At 35.5% G+C, this 25,778-nt stretch overlaps 5 protein-coding genes across 6 annotated transcripts; 4 read left to right on the forward strand and 1 right to left on the reverse strand.

The window, feature by feature from the left end:
• Positions 1 to 66: 66 nt before the first annotated feature.
• Positions 67 to 1,859, forward strand: LOC116027440 (monooxygenase 2-like). The gene is made up of 5 exons (XM_031269077.1): positions 67 to 198; positions 278 to 424; positions 579 to 647; positions 740 to 1,134; positions 1,219 to 1,859. The coding sequence occupies exons 1-5, from the start codon at positions 125 to 127 to the stop codon at positions 1,767 to 1,769; spliced, it is 1,236 nt and encodes a 411-aa protein (XP_031124937.1). The 5' UTR covers positions 67 to 124; the 3' UTR covers positions 1,770 to 1,859.
• A 160-nt stretch (positions 1,860 to 2,019) lies between these two features.
• On the forward strand, positions 2,020 to 3,914 carry LOC116027441 (monooxygenase 2-like). Of its 2 annotated transcripts, XM_031269078.1 has the most exons (6): positions 2,020 to 2,210; positions 2,297 to 2,443; positions 2,583 to 2,651; positions 2,733 to 2,895; positions 2,972 to 3,203; positions 3,279 to 3,914. In XM_031269078.1, exons 1-6 carry the CDS (start codon positions 2,137 to 2,139, stop codon positions 3,818 to 3,820), a joined length of 1,227 nt encoding a protein of 408 aa, XP_031124938.1. In that variant the 5' UTR covers positions 2,020 to 2,136; the 3' UTR covers positions 3,821 to 3,914. The 2 variants fall into 2 exon arrangements, with proteins under 2 accessions (XP_031124938.1, XP_031124939.1); XM_031269079.1 differs by lacking the exon at positions 2,583 to 2,651 and having other exon boundaries at positions 2,691 to 2,895.
• A 7,421-nt stretch (positions 3,915 to 11,335) lies between these two features.
• Positions 11,336 to 14,176, forward strand: LOC116027442 (expansin-A11-like). The gene is made up of 3 exons (XM_031269080.1): positions 11,336 to 11,886; positions 12,641 to 12,962; positions 13,567 to 14,176. Exons 1-3 carry the CDS (start codon positions 11,736 to 11,738, stop codon positions 13,874 to 13,876), a joined length of 783 nt encoding a protein of 260 aa, XP_031124940.1. The 5' UTR covers positions 11,336 to 11,735; the 3' UTR covers positions 13,877 to 14,176.
• Positions 14,177 to 15,047: 871 nt separating this feature from the next.
• Positions 15,048 to 17,904, forward strand: LOC116027443 (protein Abitram). Its single transcript, XM_031269081.1, has 6 exons — positions 15,048 to 15,326; positions 15,480 to 15,528; positions 15,607 to 15,733; positions 16,777 to 16,847; positions 16,938 to 17,010; positions 17,480 to 17,904. The coding sequence occupies exons 1-6, from the start codon at positions 15,092 to 15,094 to the stop codon at positions 17,609 to 17,611; spliced, it is 687 nt and encodes a 228-aa protein (XP_031124941.1). The 5' UTR covers positions 15,048 to 15,091; the 3' UTR covers positions 17,612 to 17,904.
• A 646-nt stretch (positions 17,905 to 18,550) lies between these two features.
• Positions 18,551 to 21,182, reverse strand: LOC116027796 (UPF0496 protein At1g20180). The gene is made up of 2 exons (XM_031269549.1): positions 20,928 to 21,182; positions 18,551 to 20,175 (listed from the first exon to the last, which is right to left on the reverse strand). Exons 1-2 carry the CDS (start codon positions 20,989 to 20,991, stop codon positions 19,013 to 19,015), a joined length of 1,227 nt encoding a protein of 408 aa, XP_031125409.1. The 5' UTR covers positions 20,992 to 21,182; the 3' UTR covers positions 18,551 to 19,012.
• Positions 21,183 to 25,778: the final 4,596 nt, after the last annotated feature.

The raw sequence follows: 25,778 nt of genomic DNA on the forward strand, positions 1-25,778 counted from the left end.
CAAGAGAGTAGTCAAATGTTTCCACGGGTGATTGTGTTGGCCGTTTTCTTGGTTGGATATTCTCTTAGTGGTTTATCTCCTTTTGTTGATTGGAGTTAGAAAGCAGACTCAAAGAGGAAGGGGAATGGAGACGACAGTGGATATTGTTATAGTGGGTGGTGGAATTGCTGGTCTGGCTACTTCTTTGGGACTTCACAGGTACGAAATACTGCTACAGTATAGCTAGAGATTGATTGCAGAATATATGTTACTCACGTCTAATGATTCTGTTCTTTAGGTTGGGACTTCAGAGCTTAGTTTTGGAATCATCCGAGTCGTTAAGGGTCACAGGGTTTGCGCTTACGTTGTGGACTAATGCCTGGAAGGCACTCGACGCTCTGGGCATTGCAGATTCACTCAGACAACATTCTCTTCCCATTACTGAGTTAGTCCTCATCTAAATCATCCCTTTCTCCCTTTTCTATTTCAATTTTTTATATCACAATGCCTAGAATGACACCACTATTCAAGATGCACTCTTTTTTCCCTATGTATTTTAGTTGCGATTTAGCGAATTCTGTTGGTGGTGAATGGTACAGGTTTCAAGTTATCTCTGCAGATTCGGGGCTTGAGAAATCATCTGTGCCATTGGATGTGTACAAGAATAGGTAGCTATACAGATAATCTATCATGATTTTTTTTTTTTTTTTTTTTCCGGATTTCCTATCAGCCATTCTATGAGTATATCGTGTTGTATTAGAAACATTGAATGCCGGTGCTTGAGAAGGAAGCTGTTACTGGAGACATTAGAGAAAAAACTTCCCCAAGGAACCGTCAAGTATTCTTCTAAGGTTGTTTTGATTGAAGAATCAGGACCATACAAATTGGTTCATCTGGCAGATGGATCCCTTGTCAGAACCAAGGTCTTGATTGGGTGTGATGGAGTCAATTCTGTGGTGGCCAAGTGGCTGGGGCTCCAAAAACCAGTTCATTCCAAGAGGGCGGATATTAGGGGATTTGTCGAGTATCCAGAGAAACACGGGTTTGAGCCCAAGTTCTATCTTCTCGTTGGTGCTCAAGTTAACTTTGGCTTTCTTCCTTGTGATGACAATGGCATATATTGGTTCTACAATTTCACTCCATCCATTGCCCACTGTAAGCAAATTTTTCTGCACCGTTTTCCATATTCTGTGGCTGAAGATGCTGACCATGTTTAATTTCCAATTTGATATATAACAGTTGATCAAAGTGCAAAAAACGACCCCGTTAAGCTGAAGGAGTTTGTGTTGAGCAAGATCAAGAACGCGCCAAAAGAAGTGAAGGGCGTTGTGGAGAGAACTCCACTCGACAGCATTTCCTGTGTCGGGTTGAAGCTGAGACTGCCGTGGAATGTTTTACTCGGAGATATTGTCAGAAACAACATCTGTGTTGCAGGCGATGCCCTTCATCCAATGACACCAGATATTGGCCAGGGCGGATGTTCAGCTCTAGAAGACAGCGTTATCCTTGCTCGACACCTAGGAGAAGCGTTCTTGTTGAAACCGGGAGGAGGGGTTGCAGATGAAGAATTCAAAAGGATCAAATATGGGCTTGACAGGTACGCCAAAGAGAGGAGATGCCGAAGCTTTCTCCTCATCACTTGTGCTTACTTGATCGGTTCCATTCAAGCGAGTGATAACCGAGTGGTGAGTTTCTTGAGGGATAACTTCTTGGCTAGATACACTTTGGCCATAGTGTTGGCAATGGCAGATTTCGATTGTGGGAAACTGTTGTCATCTCGATCAAGATAGTAATTTCAATACGTAATTTATAGTATTCTCATTTCATTGTCACACAATGAAACATTTAAGCATATCTGCAAATAAATTGGTATTCTCAAAGATTGCAGTCAAGATTAATAATAATAATAAAAGATATTAGTGGCCTAGTGGCCTTAGCTTTTGTCTGAAGTTGTTTGTGAGCTTATGTAGAAGAATAATTTTCTGTCCAAATAAACTAATGCTCCAGCATGAATCACGTTGATGGTGACTTCTTGTCTGTCTGTACAAGAGAGTAGTCAAATGTTGCCATTGTTGTCTGTCGTTTTCCTTGTTTGGGTGCTCCTCTTAGTGGTTTATCTCCATTGTTGACTGGAATTTTGAGCAAATAGAGGGGGAAATGGAGACAACAGTGGATATTGTTATAGCGGGCGGTGGAATTGCAGGTCTGGCTACTTCTTTGGGACTTCACAGGTATGAAACACTTCTGCAACCATAGCTAACTGTTGATTGTGGACTATATGTTACATCTAAATCTAATGATTCGATCTGTTCTTTAGGCTGGGGCTGCAGAGCTTAGTTTTGGAATCATCCGAATCTTTAAGAGCCGGAGGGTTTGGGCTTATGCTGTGGAATAACGCCTGGAGGGCACTCGATTCTCTGGGCGTTGCAGATTCACTCAGACGACATTCTCTTCCCATTAAAGAGTTAGTCCTTGTCTAAACCATATTCAAGATGCACTCTTTTAATCTCCCCATGTTTTTGCTTCAATTCAGCAAACTCTTTATGTTGTGAATTATGGGGAAGGATAAGTTTCTCAGGCTTTATTGGTGGTGAATGGTACAGGCTTCGAGTTTTCTCTGCAGATTCGGGGCTTCAGACCTCATCTGTGCCGTTGGATGTGTACAAGAATAGATGACTATACTGATACTTTATCATGATTTCTTTTTCCAGCTTTCATATCAGTCAATCTATGAGTATATCGTGTTTTATTAGAAACATTGAATGCCGGTGCTTGAGAAGGAAGATGTTAATCGAGACATTAGAGAAAGAACTTCCCCAAGGAACTGTCAGGTATTCTTCTAAGGTTGTTTCGATTGAAGAATCGGGACCCTTCAAATTGGTTCATCTAGCAGATGGATCCCTTATCAGAACTAAGGTAAAAGTATAAACAATTGAAGGATGTGTTTTGTTTCAATTGAAAGTTTAAACTGATAGTGAAACTTCAACCTAAGGTCTTGATTGGGTGTGATGGAGTGAAGTCTGTGGTGGCGAAGTGGTTAGGACTCGAAAAACCAGTTGTTTCGAAGAGGATAGGCATTAGGGGGTTTGTCGAGTATCCAGAAAAACATGGTTTCGAGCCCAAATTCTTTCTTCTCATTGGCGTTGGAGTTCGCTTTGGCATTCTTCCTTGCAATGACAATGCCTTGTATTGGTTCTACAATTTCACTCCATCCATTGCAGGCTGTAAGCAAAATTTCCTGCACTCCTTTCCATACACTATACCTAAAGATGTTAACTAAGTTTCCGATTTGGTAACAGTTGATCAAAGTGCAAAGAAAGATCCCGTTAAGCTGAAGGAGTTCGTGTTGGGCAAGATCAAGAACGCGTCGAATGAAGTGAAGGGCGTCGTGGAGAGAACGCCTCTCGACTGCATTTCCTGTGTCAAGTTGAAGCTGAGACTGCCGTGGAATGTTTTGGTCGCAGACATTGTTAGGAACAACGTTTGTGTTGTAGGTGATGCCCTTCATCCTATGACGCCCGACATTGGCCAAGGTGCCTGTTCGGCTCTGGAAGACAGCGTTGTCCTAGCCCGTCGCCTAGGAGAAGCGTTCTTGTTGAAACCGGGTGGAGGCGTTGGAGATGAAGAATTTATGAGGATTAGAAATGGGCTTGATAGGTATGGCAAGGAGAGGAGATTTAGAAGCTTTCTGCTCATCAGTTGTTCTTATTTGATTGGTTTCATTCAAGAGAGTGATAATAGAGTGGTGAGTTTCTTGAGGGAGAACTTCTTGGCTAGATACACTTTGGCCATAAGTTTGGGCATGGCTGATTTTGATTGTGGGAAACTTGTGTTTTCTTGATCTTCCCCAAGTCAAGAATTTTGATATACTTAGACTTAACTCTGTACAATGTATTATAAGATAATCTAATTGGCTCAATAATTTAAACAATAAACTCAATGTATCACACTTTAGGTACGTTTAACATTTCGAAAGACCAACTCGAGTTTGATTGACTAATAAATATACAAGTAATTGACATAGGTAAGACTAGTTTGACATACGTAATGTAAATACAAATCCTTACACCTAGCTAGCAGGCAAATGGCTAAACTCATCAAAACAAGATCATCCCGAGCACAACTTAACTAATTGATTAACTCATAATAAGTTGATATCTTTATAAGATTTGATTCTTACTCAAAACTAATTAAAAATTAAAATACGAAATGACTCGACCATTTGAGACACATATATTTCACGATTTTCCTACTCCAACAATTCTCAATCTCCAAAACAGGAGGGGTATAATTTAATCCTTCTTATCAAAACAAGGATCATGATGAAAGGCATCTTATACATATAATATATTAATTATGATAATTTTGTAGTTAACAGCTGTAACAAATTGGTAATCATCAACATCAACCTTAATTAAAAATTGTTGGAGGACAAGAGATGACGTGTCCTTAAAAGGCCACATAATCATATCAGTACATGTGCATCACACATGATAACAGTGGTGATGTTTCACATAATGTCAAAACTCAAAAGAGAGCCATGTGAGGTTGCATGAGATGATTTCTGGGAGTTATATGTTTTTATCACTAGAGGACATTCAATATTGTTTTGCCCTTTAAAGTTTCTAAGTGTCTTCCTTCAAATACCAACAAATTTATGTTTTTTTTTTTTTTCCTTTCCTTAGCGTGATGGTTATTACACCATTGATTCCAAACCACCAAATTAAATCATGTTTTAAAATTAAATGTAATTTAAAACAAACTTAAATTTTAACAATTATATTCAGATCCAAGCACCTTGTGTTCAAATGGCATGTAGTGGCCTCCCTCATATGAAAGGTCATGAGTTCGAGCCTCAGTGGAAGAGATATCGAAATTGACTCTTTGTGCTTCAACAGGTTGAGAAAGTAGGGTCAGTTGTATTCAGATGAGAACCTTTATTATTATTATCTTTTCTGGAATAATGTTCAAATAAGTCATCGTACCAAATTGCAAGCTAAAATGTAATTAGATCATCAAATCTATACTATTAATAAAAACAATATCCTCAGTTTTAACTTCCCGCCCAAAACAGACCTATAATATTATGGTTTGCGTAATATTATAAAATATGGTAATACAGTTCCTAATTAAAATAGAATTCCTAATAAAATATATTATTCCCTACGTTCCTATTCGTAATACAATTCTAGACTAGAATTACTAATGGTAATAATTCAGTATATATATTTTTCTCTGCAATGCAATCTATACTATTAATAAAAACAATATCCTCAGTTTTAACTTCCCGCCCAAAACAGACCTATAATATTATGGTTTGCGTAATATTATAAAATATGGTAATACAGTTCCTATCCCTAATACAATTGTAAATTAAAATAGAATTCCTAATAAAATATATTCTTCCCTACGTTCCTATTCGTAATACAATTCTAGACTAGAATTACTAATGGTAATAATTCAGTATATATATTTCTCTGCAATGCAATCTATACTATCTATACTATTAATAAAAACAATATCCTCAGTTTTAACTTCCCGCCCAAAACAGACCTATAATATTATGGTTTGCGTAATATTATAAAATATGGTAATACAGTTCCTATCCCTAATACAATTGTAAATTAAAATAGAATTCCTAATAAAATATATTATTCCCTACGTTCCTATTCGTAATACAATTCTAGACTAGAATTACTAATGGTAATAATTCAGTATATATATTTTTCTCTACAATGCAATCTATACTATTAATAAAAACAATATCCTCAGTTTTAACTTCCCGCCCAAAACAGACCTATAATATTATGGTTTGCGTAATATTATAAAATATGGTAATACAGTTCCTATCCCTAATACAATTGTAAATTAAAATAGAATTCCTAATAAAATATATTATTCCCTACGTTCCTATTCGTAATACAATTCTAGACTAGAATTACTAATGGTAATAATTCAGTATATATATTTTTCTCTGCAATGCAATCTATACTATTAATAAAAACAATATCCTCAGTTTTAACTTCCCGCCCAAAACAGACCTATAATATTATGGTTTGCGTAATATTATAAAATATGGTAATACAGTTCCTATCCCTAATACAATTGTAAATTAAAATAGAATTCCTAATAAAATATATTATTCCCTACGTTCCTATTCGTAATACAATTCTAGACTAGAATTACTAATGGTAATAATTCAGTATATATATTTTTCTCTGCAATGCAATCTATACTATTAATAAAAACAATATCCTCAGTTTTAACTTCCCGCCCAAAACAGACCTATAATATTATGGTTTGCGTAATATTATAAAATATGGTAATACAGTTCCTATCCCTAATACAATTGTAAATTAAAATAGAATTCCTAATAAAATATATTATTCCCTACGTTCCTATTCGTAATACAATTCTAGACTAGAATTACTAATGGTAATAATTCAGTATATATATTTTTCTCTGCAATGCAATCTATACTATTAATAAAAACAATATCCTCAGTTTTAACTTTCCCGCCCAAAACAGACCTATAATATTATGGTTTGCGTAATATTATAAAATATGGTAATACAGTTCCTATCCCTAATACAATTGTAAATTAAAATAGAATTCCTAATAAAATATATTCTTCCCTACGTTCCTATTCGTAATACAATTCTAGACTAGAATAACTAATGGTAGTAATTCAGTATATATATTTCTCTGCAATGCAATCTATACTATTAATAAAAACAATATCCTCAATTTTAACTTCCCGCCCAAAACAGACCTATAATATTATGGTTTGCGTAATATTATAAAATATGGTAATACAGTTCCTATCCCTAATACAATTGTAAATTAAAATAGAATTCCTAATAAAATATATTCTTCCCTACGTTCCTATTCGTAATACAATTCTAGACTAGAATAACTAATGGTAGTAATTCAGTATATATATTTCTCTGCAATGCAATCTATCCTATTAATAAAAACAATATCCTCAGTTTTAACTTACCGCCCAAAACAACAATTCTAGACTAGAATTACTAATGGTAATAATTCAGTATATATATTTCTCTGCAATGCAATCTATACTATTAATAAAAACAATATCCTCAGTTTTAACTTACCGCCCAAAACAACAATTCTAGACTAGAATTACTAATGGTAATAATTCAGTATATATATTTCTCTGCAATGCAATCTATACTATTAATAAAAACAATATCCTCAGTTTTAACTTACCGCCCAAAACAGACCTATAATATTATGGTTTGCGTAATATTATAAAATATGGTAATACAGTTCCTATCCCTAATACAATTGTAAACTAAAATAGAATTCCTAATAAAATATATTATTCCCTACGTTCCTATTCGTAATACAATTCTAGACTAGAATTACTAATGGTAATAATTCAGTATATATATTTCTCTGCAATGCAATCTATACTATTAATAAAAACAATATCCTCAGTTTTAACTTGTATTATGGTATGGTGCGTAATATTGTACAAAATATGAAAATTTGGCATAATTCAACCCGCAAGGCCAACCAATTTTCTAAACGACATTCGTGCATGCAGGTGTCAGCGCACGAGTCAAGCCTTTTTAAGTTCATTTTGGGATTTCATTTGCACCCCTCCCCCCGTGCGTGCGAGAGAGAGCCTCTATGCTATACAATTCAATAAGCCTTAGAAAAACTCTTGTATAAGTAGTGGTGCAAACCACTTATCAAACCAATGTGGGACAAAAGTTACTTGAAAGGTTTTTTTCTATATTTTTCTAACTCAAATGGGTCAACTTTGAGAACCAATTTCTCATTCACTCATTATCAGTTTTGAGCGTACAATATATCAATCTTTTCGTCTAACTACGAAGAACACGAATCCACGTTGACCCGACCCAAATCGAAAGTGGACCCCACATATATTTGTACCACAGTATTGCCAGTAAAATGTCATTTTATGCTAATTTTTTTCCAACAGTTATTTGTCCAGAGAATATCAACGTGTTGAAGGAAGAAGATGATATATAGTGAAGGGCAATATCATCTTCACTATATATCATCTTCTTCCTCCAACACAACGCTCTACGGTCAACCAACAATTACTCAACTGATTATCCCATTACTCCCATGTAAATTTTTTTCTCTAATATAGTTATACTTACTGAATATCAAAATATAAGTGTACCTCAAGATCTTGCAATAACTAACCGACAAGTAATTAAATTAATGAATATGATGCAATAATGTAAATTATCTACCTATTGCATTTATACACTTATTTTAGAACACTGAATTTTTGTGATATTTGTTGCATGCAAGTAAGACTCATACTATAATTGCATTTATACACTTAGGGTGCGTTTGGTTCGCACATGGGAATCGGAATCGGAATGGGTATCAAATATTTGGTAATGGTAATGGGTTTTGGTGAAAGTATTTAACATGTTTGGTAATTGGGTGGAATGAGAATGATTATTAATAGTTGAGGAAGAAAGGGGGAAGGGAGATGAAACCCTTATTTAATAAGGGTATGGGTTTTGTCATTAATGGGGTATTCCAAACCCATAGTAGCATTTACAAAACCTATCAACCAAACACAAACAATAACTTTCATACCCATTCTTTATGCCTAAACCCACCAACCAAACACACCCTTATTCATACTCATATTCGATGTTATAATTTCTATAATTGTATATCAATTTAAATATTTCTTAAAATATTATAACAAATTCATTCCGTGCAACGCACGGGTGAAAATACTAGTTCAAAAAATAGTAATTGGGTCAGTAAATAATCCAAAGTCGTGTAATTGAACTAAAATTGATGTGTTCGGTAGGTATCATTATATATATGACGTGTTCTGTAGGTATCATTATATATATATATATATGGCCGGTTTTTTTTATTTGCGGCCCCCAAATGATAAATAAGTGAGATCCTATTAAAGTATAAATAAACGGTGGATTGAAGAAAAGTGATTCGCGTGAATATTATGGTGTTGAATTTTTGTTTTGAATAATATGTAGTAGAATTTAGATCAGTCATGAAAACCTAATTTTGAGCCAATATTATCACAAATACATATACTAACAACAATCATTATTGCATGGATCATGGTCCACACAATTATGTGGACCATAAATATAAGGTACATTTTTATTATACTAAAAGTATATTATTTTTGCAACTATTGAGTTGAATTAAAGACCCCAAAATTTTGAGACCCTGTGCTGCTGCGCATCTTACACGTCCTAAAATCCGGCCATATATATATATATATACACTGCAGTGGAGATGAAAAACATTGGACAACTACAAATTTTGATCAGTTGACGGGTTGTGTAGGCAAAGGCATGNTAAAATAGAATTCCTAATAAAATATATTATTCCCTACGTTCCTATTCGTAATACAATTCTAGACTAGAATTACTAATGGTAATAATTCAGTATATATATTTCTCTGCAATGCAATCTATACTATTAATAAAAACAATATCCTCAGTTTTAACTTGTATTATGGTATGGTGCGTAATATTGTACAAAATATGAAAATTTGGCATAATTCAACCCGCAAGGCCAACCAATTTTCTAAACGACATTCGTGCATGCAGGTGTCAGCGCACGAGTCAAGCCTTTTTAAGTTCATTTTGGGATTTCATTTGCACCCCTCCCCCCGTGCGTGCGAGAGAGAGCCTCTATGCTATACAATTCAATAAGCCTTAGAAAAACTCTTGTATAAGTAGTGGTGCAAACCACTTATCAAACCAATGTGGGACAAAAGTTACTTGAAAGGTTTTTTTCTATATTTTTCTAACTCAAATGGGTCAACTTTGAGAACCAATTTCTCATTCACTCATTATCAGTTTTGAGCGTACAATATATCAATCTTTTCGTCTAACTACGAAGAACACGAATCCACGTTGACCCGACCCAAATCGAAAGTGGACCCCACATATATTTGTACCACAGTATTGCCAGTAAAATGTCATTTTATGCTAATTTTTTTCCAACAGTTATTTGTCCAGAGAATATCAACGTGTTGAAGGAAGAAGATGATATATAGTGAAGGGCAATATCATCTTCACTATATATCATCTTCTTCCTCCAACACAACGCTCTACGGTCAACCAACAATTACTCAACTGATTATCCCATTACTCCCATGTAAATTTTTTTCTCTAATATAGTTATACTTACTGAATATCAAAATATAAGTGTACCTCAAGATCTTGCAATAACTAACCGACAAGTAATTAAATTAATGAATATGATGCAATAATGTAAATTATCTACCTATTGCATTTATACACTTATTTTAGAACACTGAATTTTTGTGATATTTGTTGCATGCAAGTAAGACTCATACTATAATTGCATTTATACACTTAGGGTGCGTTTGGTTCGCACATGGGAATCGGAATCGGAATGGGTATCAAATATTTGGTAATGGTAATGGGTTTTGGTGAAAGTATTTAACATGTTTGGTAATTGGGTGGAATGAGAATGATTATTAATAGTTGAGGAAGAAAGGGGGAAGGGAGATGAAACCCTTATTTAATAAGGGTATGGGTTTTGTCATTAATGGGGTATTCCAAACCCATAGTAGCATTTACAAAACCTATCAACCAAACACAAACAATAACTTTCATACCCATTCTTTATGCCTAAACCCACCAACCAAACACACCCTTATTCATACTCATATTCGATGTTATAATTTCTATAATTGTATATCAATTTAAATATTTCTTAAAATATTATAACAAATTCATTCCGTGCAACGCACGGGTGAAAATACTAGTTCAAAAAATAGTAATTGGGTCAGTAAATAATCCAAAGTCGTGTAATTGAACTAAAATTGATGTGTTCGGTAGGTATCATTATATATATGACGTGTTCTGTAGGTATCATTATATATATATATATATGGCCGGTTTTTTTTATTTGCGGCCCCCAAATGATAAATAAGTGAGATCCTATTAAAGTATAAATAAACGGTGGATTGAAGAAAAGTGATTCGCGTGAATATTATGGTGTTGAATTTTTGTTTTGAATAATATGTAGTAGAATTTAGATCAGTCATGAAAACCTAATTTTGAGCCAATATTATCACAAATACATATACTAACAACAATCATTATTGCATGGATCATGGTCCACACAATTATGTGGACCATAAATATAAGGTACATTTTTATTATACTAAAAGTATATTATTTTTGCAACTATTGAGTTGAATTAAAGACCCCAAAATTTTGAGACCCTGTGCTGCTGCGCATCTTACACGTCCTAAAATCCGGCCATATATATATATATATACACTGCAGTGGAGATGAAAAACATTGGACAACTACAAATTTTGATCAGTTGACGGGTTGTGTAGGCAAAGGCATGTGTGGGTAGGGGGAAAGATGGCTGGCGAGGTGGAACGTGGGAATAATTGAATGAGCAGGTTCAGAAATTTTTGCAGGGATATGATATGATATCATAAATCTCCATTACAATAACACAATTTTCTACACTACTGTACTCTCTCTGATCTTAGCTGCGCAGAGATCACATGCGGGGTGGCCGGTGGCACCATTAAACAATTCTCATCGCTACCTATATATACACGCGCCACCACCTTCATTCTAAACACCAAACACTACTATACATACAAATTTCAATAACCCTAGCTACTTTTCCTCATCGAATCCCCCATTGATCATCTTCTTTAATTCTTCCTCTTTCTTGATCATTTTACTGCAAGTTGAAGGATGGGCGTGAATGGTGGCATGGCAGTGGGTGCAGTAGTGATGTTTGGGGTTTTGAGCCTCTTCTTCGTCGATGTTAAAGCTTTCACGGCTTCTGGGTGGCAAAGTGCCCACGCCACCTTCTATGGTGGCAGTGATGCTTCCGGCACCATGGGTACATACAACTCTTTAACTCCCTCTGATCTCTCAAATTGAATAATGATCTCTCTTTTGCTTAGCTTTAATTAAATTCCATGGTTAAAACTTACTAGTTTCCAAACTTTATATCTATCAACTCAAGATATAACGGCCAGGGCAACCGTTGAATCCCAACCCCAAAGTTTCTCCGATTCGACAGAACATCTAAAAGAATGTAAATCATGATAATTCACTTGAACACACAGACTAAACATTTATTTATTGCGCACAAGGAGCTCCTTACTTTGAGAGATTGCTCCCACACTGCTGCTAGTGAGACTCGATCCAATGTCTTTCTTCCCAAACTAAGCTAACCCTAGCTAGCTTAGCTTGTTAGATAAGTAATCAAAAGCTTTCAAGTTCGACTTTCGATAGGATGACTTATTGAGTTTCTTAGTTTAAGTGAGTTAGCTATTGACATCCTAAGTGGTTTATCTCTTTGTATTCCTTTGTTGGCTTGTGTATACTTTCAGATAGTGGTTACAAATTTTCTATTTGACCTTAATTTTGATCAGTTATGAACAATCTAAAGTAGTTTACTTCCTTACGATTTTTTGCCGGGTAGAATCACAATGTGTATTTTTACTCATGGTACATCTTGAATACTAACCGGTGACTTTTACATAAACCAAAGACTTGATGTGACTTAGAGTTTGGCCTACTCTATCCAGCACTCCATTATTAATTACCAAAAGCTAGAAGTGACCAAATATAATATTGATTTGTGACAGGGGGAGCATGTGGATATGGGAACTTATATGCTACTGGCTATGGGACCAGGACAGCAGCATTGAGCACAGCACTATTCAACAATGGAGCCTCGTGTGGGCAGTGCTACAAGATCATTTGCGATTACCAAGCCGACCGTCAATGGTGCATAAAAGGAGCTTCGATCACCATCACCGCCACCAATTTTTGCCCGCCTAACTACGCTCTTCCTAGTAACAACGGTGGTTGGTGCAACCCTCCTCGTCCCCACTTTGACATGGCTCAGCCCGCTTGGGAAAAGATCGGAATTTATAGAGGTGGAATTGTTCCTGTTCTTTATCAAAGGTATTTCTCATATTCCACCTAAGTCACATTAATATCATGTTTATCCTCATAGCATTGGTTTAGTAGATAATAAGTCATTTACTTACCAACGCAAGGTGAAAGTACAGTCGAAGCGAGCAAAAACCCGCGAGCTGGTCCACACCCGCCCCACAATGGGATGGATTAGGACTAAAAAAAATGACTCGCGGAGGAGTGGACCTGGCTCGCTAAGGCCCGCAACCCTTGCAGGCCCTGTGGGCCAAACCCTATTTTTTTAAAAAAAAATATAGACAATGTGTACTATGTACACATGAATATACATGAGAGCCAGCGGCCTGGCCCGTCAATTAGCATGGGACAGGCTGAAATTGTATGAACCCTAGCCTGTAGATCTAACAGGTTAGCTTGCAAAAGTCCGTCATATATTTGGCTCGCGGTGGGATGGCCTAGTCCGCTTTAACAATACTAACTCTTTGTGCACAAATTGATTTACTTTCATATCGACCGTGAGCAAGTTCATGAGGTCTAAAATATAGTCTAACAAAATTAAAAATCTAGGTTATAGAATAAAATTAAAAAGATACCAAGTTTGAATTCTAATGTTGTCATGTATCACATGTAACAGGGTGCCATGTAAGAAGCATGGTGGGGTTAGGTTTACGATCAACGGCCGGGATTTCTTCGAGCTGGTGATGATCAACAACGTTGGAGGGCCAGGATCTATCCAATCTGTGCAAATCAAGGGCTCAAAAACCAACTGGATTGCAATGTCAAGAAACTGGGGAGCGAACTGGCAGTCAAGCGCCTACCTCACCGGTCAATCCTTGTCGTTCAAGGTCACCGCCTCCGACGGTGTAACCAAGATTTTCTCCGACGTTATTCCGGCCGGGTGGAGATTTGGGCAGACGTACTCAAGCCCAATTCAATTTGAATAAGCCCAGCCCAAACTATTGGGCTTATAGTTATTGACCCAACGGGCCGTGGCGTGCTTGGTAATTTTCGAAAGCAGCCCGCCATGCTTTTGGGTCTGACCCAAAATATACGGGCCTAGAACTCTCTAGTCCGAAATTGGGCCTCAAAGATGATTATATGATACTTTTGGTTACAATATGTGCCCTCAACTTTTCTTTTATTTCCTTCTGTGTCCGCTTGTAATACCTACAGTTCCATGTCATATACATGTACCAATTTTATTGAGTTTTATCAATTAAAAATTCCATGTGATTTAATTTTGAGATTAAGTTTGATGAGATTGTTGGTGTTGGGGCAATATGGTCTATGGAGCAAACCAACATGCGATTGAGATAAGTTTTGAATTCAACTTGAATGATTGATTGGCAAGGACTTTGTGGTCTAGTGGCATCAAACCCTTCCTTTTATACGGAAGGTGGTGGGTTCAAACTTTAGTGGAGTCAATATTGATTTTTGTGCTTCAATAGATTGAGAAAGTAGTTATGAACAGATACTATATTGTAATAGAGTTAGTAGTATTCAAAAAAACTTGAATGATCGATTCAATATCTCATGTTTTAGTATTCCTTCTCAAAAGGTTGAATTTCTAACTCAAGGGCTCGTCATGTCCCAACCTCACAAAGCATTTGGGGCACTATCTCTTGTGAGACTTAATTCTTGATTTTTCTTTCTAAACTTCACCTGTAATTAATTGTGTTGCCCATACGGGCATATTTGACTCCTCATAAGAGCTGTGTATTGACTAAGTGAGCAAATTATTTTGTTGACCGTAGTCCACTTACAAGGTAAACCGTAGACCCGAATCCAAAATATACAATTTATATACTGAATGTTTACAATTTATATACTGAATGCTCACAATTTAAATTTAAATGTTCACAATTCAAATTGTGAACATTCAATATGTAAACTGTGTATTTTGGGCACAAGCCCACCTTGCAATGAACAAAGTCCATTGTATAACTATTGGACTAGGTGATGATACTTGGTTGAAACAAAATTTAATGGGCCGAGGGGTTGGGCCATTATCACTCATCTGAGGCCCAATAAGGGCCCAAAACCGTGCTTCTTCTCAACAATCTAGCCGCCGTCGAGAAAGGGCCTGAAATTCAGTAAAACACTGCAAAAGCCTCTAGCCGTTTTCCTGTCCTCCGTTCTCCGGCAACCGCAGCACTGCAATGGCGGAGCTAAATGCCGTAGATGCGAATAGTATCGAAAACCCCGACCAAGAAAGCGTCAATCAAACGCTGAGATTCTGTTCTTCTTCCGCTCTGGACACCGCCGGAATCTCCAGAGCTGAAAACAACGAAGAAGAAGAAGAATTAAGGAGACTTCTGGTTCCGAGGATTGAGGACCTTCCTTCTGTGCCTCCATCCGCCGTTGAATCCAATTTCGTCACCTACTATGCTCCTGGTAGACCCAATTCCAGCTTTACTTTATGATTTGTCAAAAATTATCAAAAATCAGAATTTATGTTTTGTTAAACCCATCTAAAACCCTTGGTATGATTATCAACAATGGATATTGATTTTAATTTAATTATCGAAGTTTTTGTTTGTGCTTCAGATTTTATGAAGCCAGGAAACGATCAATATGTCCGTCGTCATGCCAATGGGTAATACTATGACTTTAGTTTGTTCTCTTGTTGATTAAAAAAACAATGGCGAGCTGACTTGAATGAATTCACGTGAAGATTGTGCGTAATTGGGATAGCTTCAAGTCATGTTGCCTTTAAGGATGAAGGTGGAATTACGGCGGTGGATTTTAATGTGGGGAAGTCTGATCGTAGTGGGATTAAAGTCACCGGAAAACGGAAGAAGGTGGGTTCTAGAATAATTTTTCTTGGTTCTAAGAGCATTTATAGAGCAGAATGACATCTTTGTTTCTTCTACTAATTAAAGTTGAAACCTTGGGACCAATGACCTTGCGGTCAAGTGGCAGATTCTTCCAAATAGGAGGTCATGAGATTGAGCCTCCACATATTGACTCTTTGTGCTTCAACATGTTTAAAAAGTATAGATGAACAAATACTACAATGTAATAGAGTCAGTAATACTCGAAAAAAAAAAAAAAAGAGTTGAAACCTTGGGGCAATCCAGTTGGCTTGGTAATCACAAGATTACAAGTTCAACTCTCAACAGGGTGGTCTATTAGCTTTCTTTGTATACTGTACTCTTACTCTATTCTCAGTTACTTTGTATACAAGTTCAACTCTCAACTGCCAGACTCTGTATACTGTGTTCCATTCTCAGTTACTTTATTGCTTCTGATAGACACTGGTTGAGGTTGTTTTTAAAGGATTAATGTTTTCTGCTTTGGTAGAAATTATGGTGGCTGGGTGCCTCTGGGATTCACTGACTGTTTAGCTGTGTCATTTAGTATTCTTATTAAGATGCGTTGTACTTCTCTGTTCTACTTAAATGGTAATTTCTCCGATTTGATGTCACGTAAGTTTTACTGTCTCTGTAGGGAAAAGAGCAAGGAGCTCGAGCAATTTAAGTTAGGCTAGTTTGATGTTTGGATTAGACTTCTTGTTTCTCTTTATTGACATTTTTCCTTATCATTAGTAACTTTGTTTTATACTCAGCTGCACAGAAGTTGCAGAATGGTAGGATATATCTTTAGTAGATACTGTTAATTTAGATCTGTAGTTCATTTACGCTCCCATACTACAACTAGATCCCGATTTAATAAGGTGACAGCTTTGGTTAAGCTTTTAATCATGCTTTACATAGTAACTTGTTGAATTTTCCTTAATGCTTCTAAACTTGCTCGGGTGCACACTTGTAAAGACGAGGTTTGCAACTGATGCAATATTCTTCACTTATATTTTATTGAGTATTTTCCTGGTGTTCTTTTGCAGAATGCACAGCATTTTGAGTCCAATACAGCGCTCTGTAAAGTGTGTACAAAGGATAATTCATATATAGTGAGGTGGAGGATTTAACGTTGCAGCCTTTCCTAATTGAAATTTTAGTTCTTGTAATTTTCTTGCACATAACTTATATGTTTTTTGGGGTGCAGATGCTGTGTGAAAGGCTCTCTATTGGAAGTCAACGAAAGATTGATTGAACGCCCAGAATTGCTGATATCATCCGTAAAAACGCTTGACCATATACTAAATTTATGGTTTTAGTTGAATGATATACTAGATAATTCTTGTGTTTTATCTTTGGTATTGAGTGGTCTTGTATAGCCGAACACCCTCCATTTTTAAGTTGCTAGTGGTATGGGGTAGGGGGAGGGAGAATAACAAAACGGTAATTGCTAATATTATAAAGACGAGAGCTCGTAATACTCGGGTAGAATGGCAAGAGGTGATGGATAGAGTTCTTCGCTACTGCTTTCTCTGTTTACGGTTTCCCCATGTGTATACGAGTAAGCCTGTGGATGTCAATTGTTAATAGCTTCGCTTCATAATCTGAGTTTCCTTTGGTTGCAATCATTACTTAGTGATGCCGCCTTCCATATTGTTGCTTAGATGGCGGCTTTTTCTGTGTAACTCCACATTGGATTCGTCTTATATACGTTTCCCTCGTGTTTCTCCTTGTATCTATCTATCGCAGGCAGAACGGGAGGGATATATCGCGATCATAATGCCCAAGCCGGCCGACTGGCTCAAGATCAAAGCTTCCTTGCTGGGAAAAGAAGATTACTGTAAGTTGAGAACAGCTTGCATTGCTGACCCCCTGCAATAGACACTTTATAGTTTCTATATAGAGTAATGTGGAGTAGATTTGTTGGAAGGGTTAACTTTCTAAGTTAAAATTGAAGCGTTTTCTACAGTAAACTAATCTCATTGATGTTTAGATACGGAGTATTTGTTTTGGGATTTTTTTTTAGTCAATTGAATAGTTTTAGTTTGTAGGCTTTTATAACTGAAAAAGGATTAGATATTCCGAGGATACCATGTTATTACGTTATGTACTCTTCATAATTTGGCGTTTGTTTTTCTATTTGAAGGATTAGATATTCCGAGGATACCATGTTATTACGTTATGTACCATTCATAATTTGGCTTTTGTTTTTCTATTCATTGGTTGCTGATGAATTTGCTTACTTCATTGTCAAGTTATATATTATGTTGCTATCTTTTCTTTCTTTTACGAATAAAATATATATAACGGTTCTATATTTTCTTTCTTTTACGGATAAAAATATATATAGTTTGACGTAATATCTCAAATACCCAATCTATTCTCCATATAACTTATTGAATTTAAAGTCACTTTTTGGAGCTTTCTTAGTGACAAAAGACTATGTAGCCAATAAAGTATGGATTTGCAAGGGAAAATTTGCATTTTTTTATTGTCCAATATAGGTTGACAATGGCCTTCAGTAGATGCTCGGAATTTCTTCCGAATTTTCAACCACCCATTAAATGTGACAAATGTGACAAATTATACCATGGATCAGGTTACAAAAACTGTTAACCGTAAGTTTTGCATCAAGATTTACAATACAATATAAATCATGATCCAACCTCTACTTGGTAGTCAGAATAACTTAAATTTTCTCGTTCATTCCTTCTTAGGGTGATAAGAAATCTTAATCGGAAATAGCGAATTTTCCAACTATACTGTGCAAACCATGTTAGATGAGATGAGATTTGAAAATAAATTAAGATATAATAAAAATGGAGCAAATAGAAATTTCATTAGCTTTATTGAAATATCATCAAAATATTGGAGCTAAGATCCTAAGAACACCAAGACAAACGAGGGTACAACCTGTAGTATCAAAATGTTCTTTATTCTTAACAAGTTTATCCACCAGGACTGAGGGTAAAAAACATCATCTTCTCCTACATTTGGGTGGTGAATAAACTACTGAAACTGTCAACAATCAAAAACAACAAGAGTCCAAATTGTACAATTCCATACAAACCCTAAACTTGAAAACTATGTAGGACGCAACTTGTCAAATCAAATGCAACATCTCAAACGTGATTATAACAGAACGCTGAATTTAACCTTTCAAACCTCGGTACGTAAAATCACTGTCCAGCAATTCAGCAAAGCTAATTGCTGATTTTGCCCTTTCAAGTCTCGATAGTATGGTATCACTGTCCAACAAAGCTAATTGTTGATTTTGCCATTTCAAACCTCGATAGTATCCCTGTCCAACAAAGCTAATTGCTGATCTTGCGAGACGGGCTCGTCACACCCCACAATTTCCTTCACAATCATCTTCCTAGACCTCATAATGTTGAGAAAACACAAATAAATGTGCTGCTCAAGCTCTTTCAACACCTCCAAGACCCACTCTTCTTGTAGGGCAAAATTCCTCACCACTTCCTTCAACACATCATCACAATGCTTCCTTTCCCACAGGTCAGCCATGGTCTTGTTATGTTCCATTTCATCACTCAACCTCCCCACTAGCCGGCTCACCGTACTAAAATCATTGATCAATACATAAAGCCCCTTCGCGGCCACATCAAGCTGCATATAAAGCCCTTTTCGCGGGATTATCCCTCGTTTCGCCTCCTTGAGCCTCTTGACCATGCCCAACGAAAGTGCAATTAGGCCCGGGACGGCCATAGTGCAAACCACAAAGTGAACTGTGAGAATGGTAAAGGTAATCATGACCGCAGTATAACCAACCAGAAGGGTCGACCCCAGAGCCACCTTGAAAACCCTAATATGTTTCCTCCTCCTCTCTACCCTCCCCTTCTTCGATGTGAGCCTGTCTAGCAGCCCGAAGTGACCCTCTCGTACCTCATTAAACCGCACCCCCGACAAAGGGTTTCCAAACAGCGACAACCCCGCGATTTCCCCGTACGCCTGATTCACTTGCTCCTCGCCCCACACATCGTTTCTCTGGAATTCGTCGATTTTCTCGACAGCTTTCTTCACGCTCTTGTAATCCGCTCGAGTTTGTAGAACGATTTTGAGGAGCGATTCGCAGATCCCACAGGCTTCTAAGCTTAAAACGAAGTACTCGTTGAGTAGAGGGTGGGTATTAGAAGCTTGTTGGGGCAATTCTTCCATGTTTTCTTGGCTAAGCAGAAGCTTGCATCCTGGTGATAATAAGCTTTCATGGCGGCTGATCAGAGGGGAAGAAGGAGAAGATGAAGAAGTTATGGGAGAACTGTTATCGCCCCCAACAATTTCTTTGCTTCTTGCGGCTGCAGCTAGCTGTAATTGAACTTTGTCGTAGATTTCAACGTAAGAATTGGTCCTAAAGGCCGCCATGTATTCATGGCTGACGCTCGATGACTTGCGCCCCAAGCTATCCTCATTTTCGCTGGAATTTCTTCCTACAATTATTAGGGGAAAAAAATTACAAAACAAACCAAGTCACAATAATAAATATTATTATTATTATTATGCATGTGAGCAGAAATTAAGGTTGTTCATTCTGTTTTGTTTTGTTATTATTATTTTAATTAATAAAACGGACTGGAAAGAAAAACGGGCAAGTTATCTGATATTGACAAGTATCAAATTTGTGACATCTTTAGAATGGGAGTCAAAACAATAATAATAATCTATTAAATTGACTTTATATCGAGATATAACTACAACCTTTTTAAATATTATATGTACTAATAACAACCAATACCAATACTTTAATTTACAATAGATGTAGTAGATTAATTAAATATCCTAAAAAAAGCTAAGGTGTGTATATACCACACTTTGAAGATATTCTAAGTACGTTAGAAGTAATGTATACACCTTCACAAATAATAATAATAATAATAATAATAATAATAATAACATATACAAGATGAAAATTTAGTAAAATATTTTATTAAAATTTAAAAATATTTACAATTTTTCAATTTATAATTTCACACCACAAATAGGCATTGCATCAACATATAAAATGATAAAAATTGATAAAAACCATTCTAATAATATAATTTATAAATTATAAAAAAAACAAATTAAAACATATATATATATACTAACAATTTGGTTAATACTTTTGAACTGAATTAACTGATCACCAAAATTTCTAAAAATCATTATCCGAGATTAAGAGCGGGAGAAACTAATAACTCACTTGGTGATTTTATGATGAAAGCGGATTTCATCTCTGAAAACTTCTTGAAGAGAGGCAGATGCATGCTGAGACGATGAAGTTGAAAAGAACAAATGTATATAGAGAGAGAGAAAGAAAACGAAGATGGAAGATGAGAAAAGGTAGAGAGGATATAGTATACACAATTGCAAGGAGCAGAGGTTGTGAAAGCAACGGCCTATATATATACGCTATATGCGGCGGGGGGCGCTTGCTTGGAGATGGCGGCAACCTTAAGGCGATCGAAACCTGAGCTAATTAAAACCAGGTGGCTGCGTGCTGTGCTGGCCGGTATATATGTAAGAAAGAAAGAAATTAAAGGGGAGAAGATTAAGGATATGGCCGTTAGCACCGCCTTAAAATTGTGTGGGCGAACTCTTCTGCCTTTCACCTGACGTTTTCTTTCCGCCACGTTTTTTCAGTTTTCACGCGCCTGGATTTCCGTCTGTCGTGTTGTAAGAGAACCAACTAATTAACTCCTTCCATTTACCTGCAGCTTAAAGAAAAAGTCTCTAGCTAAATTTTTTTTTTTTAAGCCCCGAGGTGTTTTAAGTAGATCCTAACCGTAGGAGATACCTTAAGCCTGTAACATACTCAAATTAATTTTGGTTCGTGTCGAATCGGCCCAAATTAGGGGCAAAGTGCTGATTGATTTTTTTATACAAGAGGGGTTCGAACTCCCGATCCCTCTTAAGAGACGAAAGTGCACGATCACTCACGCCAACCAAGTTGTCTGATCTAGACTATCTAGTAAGTTCTATTTTAGGGTTTACACTTAGACCCGAGGCCTCCCAAGTGCCCGGTAGAGCCTCTCTATAAAGTAAATCACGAGGTGTATATGTTGGTTCATGCGTATTCAATTCGTGCTTATATGCTGGTGAACAATGTGTCTAATGTACGCCTGCCAATAAAATAAATTGTCAAGATCAAACGCTTATCACTACACTAAATTTTATTAATTTCTGTATACTTGTATAACAGTCAGTGTTACATTTCGATCACAAATTGTTAAACTTGACCATTTAAGCTATATATTAACTTTACTTTGAATTATTCAACCAATCCTATAGCTAGCTACAATATTTTAAGGACATATATATAAATTTGATTTTAAGTTCATGATATTTAGGGTTTGTTTGAGCACAGTGTAGTTTGGCCGCATCCAAGAACACATTGTACAATGCAGTAATGAGTCGTGAAAGTTTCATAAGTAATTTCATTTTTAGTTGCTCCACTATAGTAACATTTTTTTATGGTTAGTTATTGGACATTCATTTAATTTGACCAAATTTGTCCATCTTTAGACTTTCTAAAACCAACCAAATTCATTATATTTTTGCTGGGACCATAATTAGTTGGTTTTTAAATAACCAAACACTTAATGTGGTTAAACTAATTAATATCTGATAATTATGCGTATTAAAGATGTTACTATAGCCATGTGACCAAAATGAATTTATGTAGAGCAATTGAAGTAGTTTCGAGTATCACATTAAGTTTTTTTTGGGTCACAAGGAAACGTGCAGCAATATAATTATCTGAAAGTATGCATTGAGAAAACTCGCTCCTGTATAATAGTCCACAAACCACATATGAGAAGTGTTGAAATTTTATAAAAATTAATGTTGAAGAAATAATTGCCATAGTAACATGTACGGCTTGTAATTGTGACAGAAGATAAATTATAACTTGGTAATTTTTTAAACAAATCATGCATACCCGTATTTTATTATCACTTTTTTTTTTTTCCGTTGCGTTTAAGTAATAAGAGATTATACTTGATTGTAACTTTCTAGCCTACCCTATTTAAGACATTTCTAAATATGGTAACATGATGAATTGTATGAAACTTTGTATCAAAAATTGGGAAATTGAATAGAAATGCCATCAGAATTTCTTGTACTCTACATCTCAATTTGGGAAAAATTTTGTTGCATTAATTAGGACCAAAAGTTGCAAATTTATGGATAAAGATGACAAATCAGTTGGTTTGGGAGTTAGATTTTCTTTGTCAGCCAAACTACCTGTTGGGACAATCAAATAAGAATAACAAACGAACACACAAAACCATTAATTAGGAGTGGCTAATATAATTTAAGAATCCTAAGATTTTGGTTGCTTGGCAGTCCAAAATTCGATCGTGAACCTATATGTTGACACGTGTCAATATTCTAAGCCACTAATCCACAAAGCAATGGATCAAACGGTGTAAAACGTGTTTAAGGATATATAATGGTAGAAGTAGCTTGAAAATCATGCAAACACATTTCGAAAATAAGGAAGAAAAAAAGAAGGTTTACTCCATAAAGTATGATGAAATATGTTGGCAGAAACGGTTCAAGAATTGCAATTATCTTTTTTTTTTTCTTTAAATATGATTATTTTATACGAAATAATAGTTACGTGTAATACTTTTTAGTTAAATATATGTAAGACGTAAACGGAATTTTTTTAAACAAATTAAAAATAAATAAATAATCATTCCATGACTGAAAAATTTTGTTTAAGTACCCGATATCGGTGACTTGCATTTTATTGTTTTTGTCAAAAAAATTCTACTTTTTTTTTTTTGATCTGAAAAACGATACATTTTTCGTTAAAAGTTATAGCTTAGTATGAGTAAAGTGTCATAGGAAATGAAATAGGTTTGTGTGTGCATAAATGGATAATAAAGTTTAAAAATAAATGAAAGTTGCATAAAAATACTCCCTTTGTTTCTTGGAATTGTCTTATTTTATGTTAGAAATAATTTATTCTTCTTAAGTATAAAAAACAATGATGACGTGCTACAAATTGCCATAAGGAATATGTTGCTTTGTTGGTGAGGGATACATGGTATCTAGTGATCAAATCGATCATGTATGATATTTCTTTTATTTTTAGATCCGTCGTCTTATGCATAAATCTTCTGTTACCTTATTTTCTTGAACTTTAGTTTAATAAAACGTCTTTGAGTAATAGATATTTGGGTTTAAGTAAGCCAAAGAGTACATGTCACGTCTTCAAATTTAGGTAACAGTGAAATACCAATACTTACCTACCTAGTTAGTACCCGATATCATATATTTATTTATGTGTTATTATTATTAAAATTAAAACTAGACTTTAAGCTTGATGGAGAGAGCTAGATTAGTGGTCTCTACGGTAGTAAATTAGTAACATGACCAAGTAGACAATATCATATCCTCACTTTTAATTTATTAATTATATTAAAATTATATTATTATATTTAATTTAAACAGATTTTAGGACGAGTTCGGATATTTGCAGATAATGCTAAACGAGTATAGGATGAATACATGTTACATTCAATCGAGTTTGGGTAATTTTTTAGCTAATCAATTTTGAGTTCAAGAAGAGCTTAATAGGCCGACTTAGATACCCTACTTGTAGACATCCGTAACAGTAAAATTAAGTGGCTGGTAATTTTTATTTTTTTTTACATATTGCATGCATTGATATATGATATCCACATTTCATATTGTGAAACTAATCCAGACGAATCTCAGCCGAATTATTTTGGATGAGTATTCTTTCAAAGGTGGAGTTAACATATTTTGATCATGCATTGAGAATTGAATAGCGATACTTGTTGCACTTATCGATTACACTCACATACTTTCACATGTACATACAAGTAAAAATACAAATTTAATTGCAAATATCATTTTCGAGAAGAAAATCACTTAATAATACATATGAAAATCCAAGGGCAAAGGACAATGACAAAAATTTCATTTTCATAGCTGCATCAACAACGGTATTGTTTTGAAGCAATGGAACCCACAAAATAATTGGAGTCACACAACAATTACAAATTAACAGATGAAATCATCGTACAACATAACGAATATCTGTTTTCTCCTTTTTCAATTTAAATGTTGGTTCAGGCCCCACACTGGGAAGGGTAAGTTGGGCTCCTGCCCATGACTCAATGGTAAAGGGCACCAACTACAACAAGCCTATTAACTTAAAAAAAAAGTGTCAAATAGACCCTTAAATATTAGTAATTAATGACCTGCTATCAAGTCATTAAGGTTTCAGCAACCTTCTGGCAAGATTTCGACGAAATTTCAAGTAACAAAGTAGCCGACGGTTGTTCGCTATTCACGGAGAAGGAGACCAACTCGGTGAATTGAGACCGCCTAAAAATGGCCTAAACTGGTCCAACTCAGCTTGTTAGGCCATTTTTTCGGCTCTAAATATGAATACTTGCTCTCAGTTTTCAAATTTAGTTCAGATGGTTTAGCCCACCCGATAAGTCCGACAATCCAAAGTTTAGGGTTAGAGCTAACTCAAACCCGAAAATAAAATTATAAAATCACCGATTAGCCATAACTGATAAGTTCGATAGCCTGACAAGGCTAGTCCCGATTTTTAATCTCCACTAGACGTGACCAATACAAATTATATTATGAATTACGATTTAATATGTGGATTATAGACCTTGTCTAAGTTATGCATTTGTAATTTAACATGTTATGTATTTTTAATTAAAAAATTATATATTTAAACATACATAATATTTGAACTGTAAATAAATTAATTAATAATACATAAATAAATCAAGTCCGGTACATTATGAAATTTGGTTCATCATCTAGTTCTGCAGGATATTAAAAACTCATTGAGTGAGTTCACTCATAGTAGTTTAGTCTTTGTCAAGCGATCTGCGAATCAAACAACTCATTTGTTAGCTAAGCGATCTGTTTCTATGTCCGATTGTTCAGAGTGAATTTCAAACTCTCCATCTTTCATCTGTGATGTACTATCTTCTGATATGGATTAATGTTATGCTTTCTGTTTTGCAAAAAAAAAAAAAAAAAAAAAAAA

The sequence above is a fragment of the Ipomoea triloba genome, chromosome 8 (genome assembly GCF_003576645.1).
Source record: "Ipomoea triloba cultivar NCNSP0323 chromosome 8, ASM357664v1".
NCBI classification, from domain to species: Eukaryota; Viridiplantae; Streptophyta; class Magnoliopsida; order Solanales; family Convolvulaceae; genus Ipomoea; species Ipomoea triloba.

Excerpts from the sequence above, each read along its gene's own strand:
- LOC116027440 (XM_031269077.1), top strand. The coding sequence starts at position 125 with ATGGAGACGACAGTGGATATTGTTATAGTGGGTGGTGGAATTGCTGGT. Across the intron at positions 425-578 it reads CATTCTCTTCCCATTACTGA|GTTTCAAGTTATCTCTGCAG; the intron begins GTTAGTCCTCAT and ends TGAATGGTACAG. Across the intron at positions 1,135-1,218 it reads CACTCCATCCATTGCCCACT|TTGATCAAAGTGCAAAAAAC; the intron begins GTAAGCAAATTT and ends GATATATAACAG.
- LOC116027441 (XM_031269078.1), top strand. The coding sequence starts at position 2,137 with ATGGAGACAACAGTGGATATTGTTATAGCGGGCGGTGGAATTGCAGGT. Across the intron at positions 2,652-2,732 it reads TTGGATGTGTACAAGAATAG|AAACATTGAATGCCGGTGCT; the intron begins ATGACTATACTG and ends GTGTTTTATTAG. Across the intron at positions 3,204-3,278 it reads CACTCCATCCATTGCAGGCT|TTGATCAAAGTGCAAAGAAA; the intron begins GTAAGCAAAATT and ends ATTTGGTAACAG.
- LOC116027442 (XM_031269080.1), top strand. The coding sequence starts at position 11,736 with ATGGGCGTGAATGGTGGCATGGCAGTGGGTGCAGTAGTGATGTTTGGG. Across the intron at positions 11,887-12,640 it reads TGATGCTTCCGGCACCATGG|GGGGAGCATGTGGATATGGG; the intron begins GTACATACAACT and ends GATTTGTGACAG. Across the intron at positions 12,963-13,566 it reads GTTCCTGTTCTTTATCAAAG|GGTGCCATGTAAGAAGCATG; the intron begins GTATTTCTCATA and ends CACATGTAACAG.
- LOC116027443 (XM_031269081.1), top strand. The coding sequence starts at position 15,092 with ATGGCGGAGCTAAATGCCGTAGATGCGAATAGTATCGAAAACCCCGAC. Across the intron at positions 15,327-15,479 it reads CGTCACCTACTATGCTCCTG|ATTTTATGAAGCCAGGAAAC; the intron begins GTAGACCCAATT and ends TTTGTGCTTCAG. Across the intron at positions 15,529-15,606 it reads GTCCGTCGTCATGCCAATGG|ATTGTGCGTAATTGGGATAG; the intron begins GTAATACTATGA and ends ATTCACGTGAAG.
- LOC116027796 (XM_031269549.1), bottom strand. The coding sequence starts at position 20,991 with ATGCATCTGCCTCTCTTCAAGAAGTTTTCAGAGATGAAATCCGCTTTC. Across the intron at positions 20,176-20,927 it reads TTTCATCATAAAATCACCAA|GAAGAAATTCCAGCGAAAAT; the intron begins GTGAGTTATTAG and ends TAATAATTGTAG.